Source organism: Amblyomma mixtum, chromosome 7, assembly GCF_055824585.1.
Source record: "Amblyomma mixtum isolate Tamu chromosome 7, ASM5582458v1, whole genome shotgun sequence".
Classification (NCBI taxonomy): domain Eukaryota; kingdom Metazoa; phylum Arthropoda; class Arachnida; order Ixodida; family Ixodidae; genus Amblyomma; species Amblyomma mixtum.
This window is the reverse complement of record NC_143018.1, coordinates 30559132-30566075: the sequence shown is the minus strand read 5'-3', so window position 1 is coordinate 30566075 and position 6944 is coordinate 30559132. Positions and strand designations below refer to the sequence as shown.

Sequence of the window (6944 nt, the reverse complement as noted above, 5' to 3'; positions counted from 1 at the left end):
CAAGTGTGTGGCTCCATAACCACACTTGTCCACACGTGCTGGAACTGCCAAGGAGCCAACACGTGGCGGACAGCCTCGTTACATACCCACGTAAGAGGCCTAGGTAGCCGACCTAGACAAAGCATCCTCTTATTTGGCGCAACCTCCAGCAGCACCTGCTCACCGTCTTGGGGGAGGAACCTTAACTCCCGCTCCCACAAGATCACGGATCCGGACATATGGGTCACATAAATTAATATTTTTTCCCCTCTCTATCGATAGTAGGATTGCCGCCATTGGTTCGGCCTCTTCTGACTGACGGCACACGCTAGCGTTTCGTTCCAGTGCACTCGGGACCCAGGGTAAATAGAATGCGGCGTCCTATAGCCCTACCTGTCGACCATGCAGCCCTACACACCTATGACCGATTCACCAAGCGCATGCAGACGCTCTTTCCGTGGCAAACTGCGATGGAAGCCCGAACGGGTGCTAGAATACTCAATCGCTCCGCAACACTCCATGACTGATACGTCTGGAACTCGCCACGAGGGTATGTTCGGTCATGTGCTCGTTCACGGGTACGCACGAGAAATCTCATTCTGGTGTTCTTGTTCCATAGATACGGTTACTTTTCTGCAGTACAAAATTCCCACAAAATAACCGAAACAAACGGTGAAAACAGCGGCCACTTTAGACATTTCTTTACTGTATACCACGTGTAGCGCCATCACGGGCGTAACACGCAAAGGTAAAGATCACAAATGTAATTTTGTTCACTTTTTTTGACGTCCGCGAAAATAAAAAAATTCCGACGATTCCGTTACTCACAAATGCGAAATTTTTGCGCTGTTCATAAGCTGTTGCAGCTTTTCGATACATTGAGGCAAAGCAAGACATGTATATACAATTACAGACAACTTGTTAATATTCACGCATATTTCTTCTTCAAGATATACTTTACTAACAGTTCTTGATTGTTGTGAAGGAAGCCTTCTGGTCGCAAAAAGAGATAGATATATGCTCGACTTGCTGCACTAATGCCTGGTTCTGAAAGACGTGGTCTATGCAAGTGTTTTGCGAGGTTGCCACGAAGGCCTTCCACCGGTTGCCTCGGTCATTGGTCTCATTGGTTGAGGAAAAACTTACAGAGAATAAACTATTTACATAGGCAGGCGGTTCACTGTGGCGAATGGCAGCCGCTATGCGTTCGGGCTGGGGCGATGCAGATATCGAGATCCGGCGCTCCGATTGCCGCCGCGCAGTGGTGGAATTGGAGGAGGAGCGAAGAGAGCAATTAAGGTATGGGGAGGTCGCGGGAAGCAGCGCGTGGGCGCATAGGAACGTTTCGCGGTGAAGACAGAGCAGCGACTGACTGATGCCGCTGACGATGCTAGCGAGTGAAGCGAATATGGCTGTTTTTCGGCTTCGTATCCACGCACTGCTTCGGCAAGCGGAGAACACCGCGCGCTATCTCGCGGTCGCCGCCACGGAGGAGGAAGGCAGAGAGGGGGGGGGGGGGTACACGCAGTGGCAAACGGCGCCTAGTATGCGTTTCTATTTAGGCCTGCGGGGATAGCGCCAGGAGCGCCCGCACAGTGCGCTGCCTCGGCTGCGGGGCTGGTAACGCGGGACAACGGCGACGCCGCGAAACGCAGGAACGGGCGCCAAGGAGCTGCGCTATAGAATTACTCCGCAAAAAATTAGGAAACGGCGCGTGAACCGAATGCTTATTTTTTGTAACACCTTTGTGCAGGAAACTAGTTGACATGCCGCGGTGAACCAGTGGATAGTGCGCTCGGCTAAGGGGTCTGATTACCCGGGTTCGAACCCGACCGCGCGGCAGCGTTTCGATGAAGACGAAATGCCAAAAGCGCCTATGCGCTGTGTGATGTCAGACCACATTAAAGATCCACACGTGGCCGAAATTAATCCGGAAACCTCAACTACGGCGCCCCTTTCTTCCTGACTTCATTCATTGCCTCCCTTATCCGTTCCGTTACGGTGCAGCTCGGGTGTACACAGATATAAGTCAGACAGTTACTGCGTCATTTCCTTTCCTCGAAAAACAATCAAACCCCAAAGCTTCGAGCCACCTGTTCTAATCTACCTGCTAGCGCGAGAGTAGGCGCCCCAATCGACAGCCACACCACTCCCTCTGCACACGTGATTGCGCAGTCTCGAGGCAGCGCCGGGCCAACTCCCATGTTTCGCCGGTAACAGTGAGCCGCATGCACCCAGCCTGATACCCACCTCAGTGCTGGTGGTGATGGATAACATTTATCTCTAGTCCCTAGTCAGGGACCCCTAAGGCTTCCGCGGCAGCTGGGGCCCTAGCAAGGAGGACCCTTTGGCTCTCTAATGTAGAGCACCCAAGCAGGGAAGCCTACCAGCTCTTTCAGGCAGGTGACGGGTAAGGCGGGTAAGCAGAGTTAGTGGCACGTCCACACCAATTGATGCACGTCCGAGCACGCGCATCCTCAAGGCGGGCACTCCCAATTAAAAGCCGGATTAAAATATTTGCAGCAGCGCCGGACACCGTACAGTGTTGGTATACACGCGACGGAGCCAATGCTTCTCACTTTTGGTTAGCCCTTTCGCAGAGGGGTGCAAGCGGCTATGCAGCGTTTGATACAAGTGACTAACTCTTCCACCTTTCAGGCCCCAGCAGCCGACCTCTAACATTCCGTGGGCGTGCCTGAAGCCAGCGGCCGTGGGGCGCGTCCTGAACCCATCTCGCTCTTCCTGGTAGTCGCTCTGCTTGCTCCGGAGGTGATGAACAAGCGCAGACTGCTCAAAAAGGCGACGCGTGAGGTGGAGGCCAGAGGGCTCCTGGACATTTAGGAGCCCTCCCACTGTGGAAGAACCGTGTTTTTTATTTTTCCTTAGTTTTGTGAAGTAGAGCTTGTCCCCTGTCCTTCCATGCGGTTTGTCTCCTCCTCCTCCTTGCGGTTCAGCATAATCGATACCACGACCACGATGACAATCACGATCAGCGCTGCGATGCAGGAAAGTGGAACCCAGAATAAGGGCGACGCAATGAAAGGCGACTCCTCACTGGATTCTTTTGGTGAATCCATAGCTTGTGTTGTCGTGACCTTTTTGTCCGGGGCGCTTGTCGTCGTGCTTTGCGTCGTCGTGGCCTCTGTCGCTGGGGCTTTCGCGGTGGTAGCCACTGTTGGGTTAGCAGCCCGAAGGTAGTAAGTCACCAAAACAGCGTTCGAAATTTCGGACTTCAGCCCATCACTGTTAACCACTCGGGCTGCCAGGTGACCCTCCCATGTCCAGGCGCCATCTTGCCCAGGCGAGGAGAAGGTGCTGGGAAGTGACAAAGTGACAAAATGCCGGTCACCAGACGGCAGCGCATCCAGGTTGCCTTCCACGACGTCGGCTTCCGTGATCTCGGCCTGGTTTTCGAAGTCATATTTTAGGTCATCGAATAGCTTTCCGACTCGAATATCCACGGTGGAAGCTGCGAAAAAGTAATGTCGTTGAAGGCGAAGCAGGACAATATTCAGTGTGACGTCATCATAATATGTGCCACAGACTGAGATAAGCGCTTTGCTTTCGTTTCCCTCGCCATGTTTTCACAGATGTTATGTGACCGTTCTATCTGTTTATATTTCACGAGCTAACTTTAAAAGGACTCATTCTTCGTCAGGATGCCACGAGCGTCTGGCTGCCCTCTGACATGAATTAGTCGTGACGGGTTAAAATGTGAACTAACTTTTCCTAAATAGTTAGCCTAATGTCCATTACATACTTATGTCGCCGCCGCGGTGGCTCAGCGGCTATGGTGCTCGGCTGCTGACCCAAAAGACGCGGGTTCGATCCCGGCCGCGGCGGCTAGAATTTCTTTGGAGGAGAAATTTTAGAGGCCCGTGTACTGTGCGATGTCAGTGCACGTTAAAGAACCCCAGGTGGTCGAAATTTCCGGAGCCCTTCACTACGGCGTCTCTCATAGCCTTAGTCGCTTTGGGACGTTAAACCCCATAAACCACAAACCACCACATTACATACTTATGTAGATGAACTACTGCGCTTGATAACGTGCCGAATATCGAAAGTTTAGCCTCGTCACCTTTGTCAAGTGGACAAGTCACGCATAGAACTGTCGCATGTTGAAACAACTCCATCTCAGACGCACGAAATGATCCTCAATTCCACTGTCTTATAATTCTCTCCGCTGTGCTAGCTGTTTCCCACACCATTTCTCTCATAGTCTAAAGGTTCCTTCCAATACAATTTACTGACTTTGCAACATGTATATACAATAAAAATTAAAATTCCCTGGCACCTTTCCGTTATCCCTCTATATGCATTGTGCTTTTTACGGAAGATAGGCTGCGTACAAAAACGGTCGGCGAAATTAAGTACAAATAATAAAACGTTCGAGATCGCTGCGGTAACCCCCGCTGGAGTAATGCAAAAGCACTGGCGTCTGCTCGGCACTCCACGCGCAATTCATCATCGCGTCACGCCGCACACAAACACGACACGCGCGCCAACGGCGAGAGGACGACTGGCGTAGGAGCGCCCTGCCGAATTGTCAGGGGCGCTATATTCATTTCAAGTTGATTTTTTGTTCCGCCATCGCTCGACGCCTCTGACGTCACAGTGACAAGGAGAAGCTACGGCGGGCGCTCTGCTCGGCAGCCCCAGTGACGTCACAGCGAAGCTTACTATGACGACATGACGGGACACCATGGGTTGCCATAGTAACCACAGCGATAATTCACCACCACCACACATTAATTGCCATAATTGCAAGACGGTAATGAATTCATAACTTTTTCACCCCTAATACCCCTTAACTCACACTAATTCATTCTTAATTCGCCTTAATTCCCCTCAGTGTTACTTGTTTCATTTCGGTCCGTAATTCATAAATTAACTCATTAAGACCGCGATTTTCCTACCTTTTGGTGCTAGGCGTTGGATCCGCCCACAGGTAGCTCACCTCTTCCCACACTTGTGGTGTTTTCAAAATTGGTGCCACACTCTGCTCAAGCTCTGCGCACTCTTTGGGTTTTTTTGGCTCCAAATAATTACTCATCCGATTTCGAAAAAATATATATTTTTTTTTTTGCGCAGCATCCTCATATCATCCTATTTAGGTTACAACCACTCGTTTGACTTTATCTCTTCAGTGTTCCGCGCTAATACTGCCGGCACGTTTCGATGACACGGTTTAGTGAGACGACCCCGCGAACATCGCCTAGAAATTATTTTGCATTAATAAACACCTACAGTAATACTGTGCAGCTGTCAAGGCCAGTTGGTACCTTCGTTATACGGCCGAAAACACAAGGCGCAAGTACATCACAAGCCAGCTCTGGTATCCCGTCACTGCAGACATTGCGCAACTTTGGTGTGCCTACTAGCTAACATAATGTGACCTTGTCCTCATGCACGAACTATTTCTATTCACTGTAATATCCGATTTAAAGTGAGTACGGGGATATGAGACGCTTACTTGACGAGCCCGAAATACAACCGCTCATTCTAATAGCTTTTTCAAAATGTTCCTTAACTTCTCCACAGCACTATAGGATAATAGTACTGTGGATATTGCGGACATAAATACTGCGCACAAGGCGGTGTATATTTCCGCCTCAGTGAATTAAACTGGAGCGTTTTATTTATCTGAAAGGTTACAATGGTATTTAAAGAATGTGCTTTGCGGTGGATATCAAACTTCAAGACCATGGAGTACGTGTGAGAACAAACCCGATTTTTGTGGGGTGTTCATGAATGTATACGGCAACATAGGGCAAACAGTGTCAGAACAATCGAGAAAAATCTTTAAAATGCTCCCCTCCCTCCCTGATCTGCTGTCATGCCTTCGATGACACTGTGCCATGATTCTATGCCAACTTGCCCAGTTTTCTATCCAGGAATACTGCACCTATTCAGTGGATTAAGTGCCTATGAGCTCCACAGCACACTTCTCTGCTTAAAGTGCTTACCCTTTCCAAACACCAGGTGAGCTCCTGGCCACGTCCAAGTTACCCTCACCAGGAGAGTGTTGCTCTTTCCCGGCCGCTCGTTTTCCACGGCTAGGTCATCGATGCGTCCAGGAGGCACTTGCGCTTCCACAATATCTTTCGTGACATCGAAGGAAACTCCGGACACCACCCTCTGGAAATCTTCCACTGGCTCACCGTCCGGGCCGTTGGTGTCGTCGGTATCGGTGTCGTTGACAAGCGGGAACCACTCCATCGGCCACTCGCTCCGGAAGTCGCTTTCGTTGTATTCATCTGCGTGGTTCACAGCCGGCCAAGGTGCATAAGGAGAACGGGGACAAGAATTCAGGACACCAGTGTAGTTTGAAAGCACGGGAAAAAAAATATACGGACGCTCACGATAGCCCTAACTGCTAAATTTGAGTTTCAGCTCTGTAGGTGTTTTGGTTTCTGATATATTAAGGATACTTTCCGGTCAGATATGAGGATGAGGATCTGTTCAACCTGCTCCAACAATGACAGATTCATAAGGAGAAGGTTTACATGTCAGTGCACGTTAAAGTACCCCAGCTGGTCTAAATTTCTGGAGCCCTTCACTACGACGCTCTCATAGCCTGAATCGCTTTCGGACGTTAAACCCACATGAACCATAAACTAGGAATAAAAAGCTGTGTTGTGGTGAATGACGCGGACAGTCGTTTGCGTGCAGCACATTGCCCAGCACCGCCGGTCAACAGAGAGAAGTGCGGTGCCATGGCAACGTGGCAGAGCGTTGGTGCGCACACCGCTAAAGCCACTCCTCTACGCACCGCCGCAGACACCCTCCCAACATCTCCCTCAACCACCCTATCTCCACACGTGTAGTAGCCATGAACGACGGATGCGCAGAACTTTGGCGCTATCTGTGAGCGAGCGGCGGCAGTTTTCTTCGCTCGGCATGGCTGGTCTGATAGAGTGTCTGGCTATCACCTAGAGGGAAAGCTGGCGCCGCCGCACTTCAGC

The 6944-nt window shown here is 50.5% G+C and overlaps 1 protein-coding gene across 1 annotated transcript; it reads right to left on the bottom strand.

Moving 5' to 3' along the window:
• Nucleotides 1-2861: 2861 nt before the first annotated feature.
• On the bottom strand, nt 2862-6384 carry LOC149335529 (uncharacterized). Its single transcript, XM_089553956.1, has 2 exons — nt 5946-6384; nt 2862-3448 (listed from the first exon to the last, which is right to left on the bottom strand). Exons 1-2 carry the CDS (start codon nt 6196-6198, stop codon nt 2862-2864), a joined length of 840 nt encoding a protein of 279 aa, XP_089410082.1. The 5' UTR covers nt 6199-6384.
• Nucleotides 6385-6944: the final 560 nt, after the last annotated feature.

Excerpts from the sequence above, each read along its gene's own strand:
- LOC149335529 (XM_089553956.1), bottom strand. The coding sequence starts at position 6,198 with ATGGAGTGGTTCCCGCTTGTCAACGACACCGATACCGACGACACCAAC. Across the intron at positions 3,449-5,945 it reads TCACCTGGTGTTTGGAAAGG|CTTCCACCGTGGATATTCGA; the intron begins GTAAGCACTTTA and ends ACTTTTTCGCAG.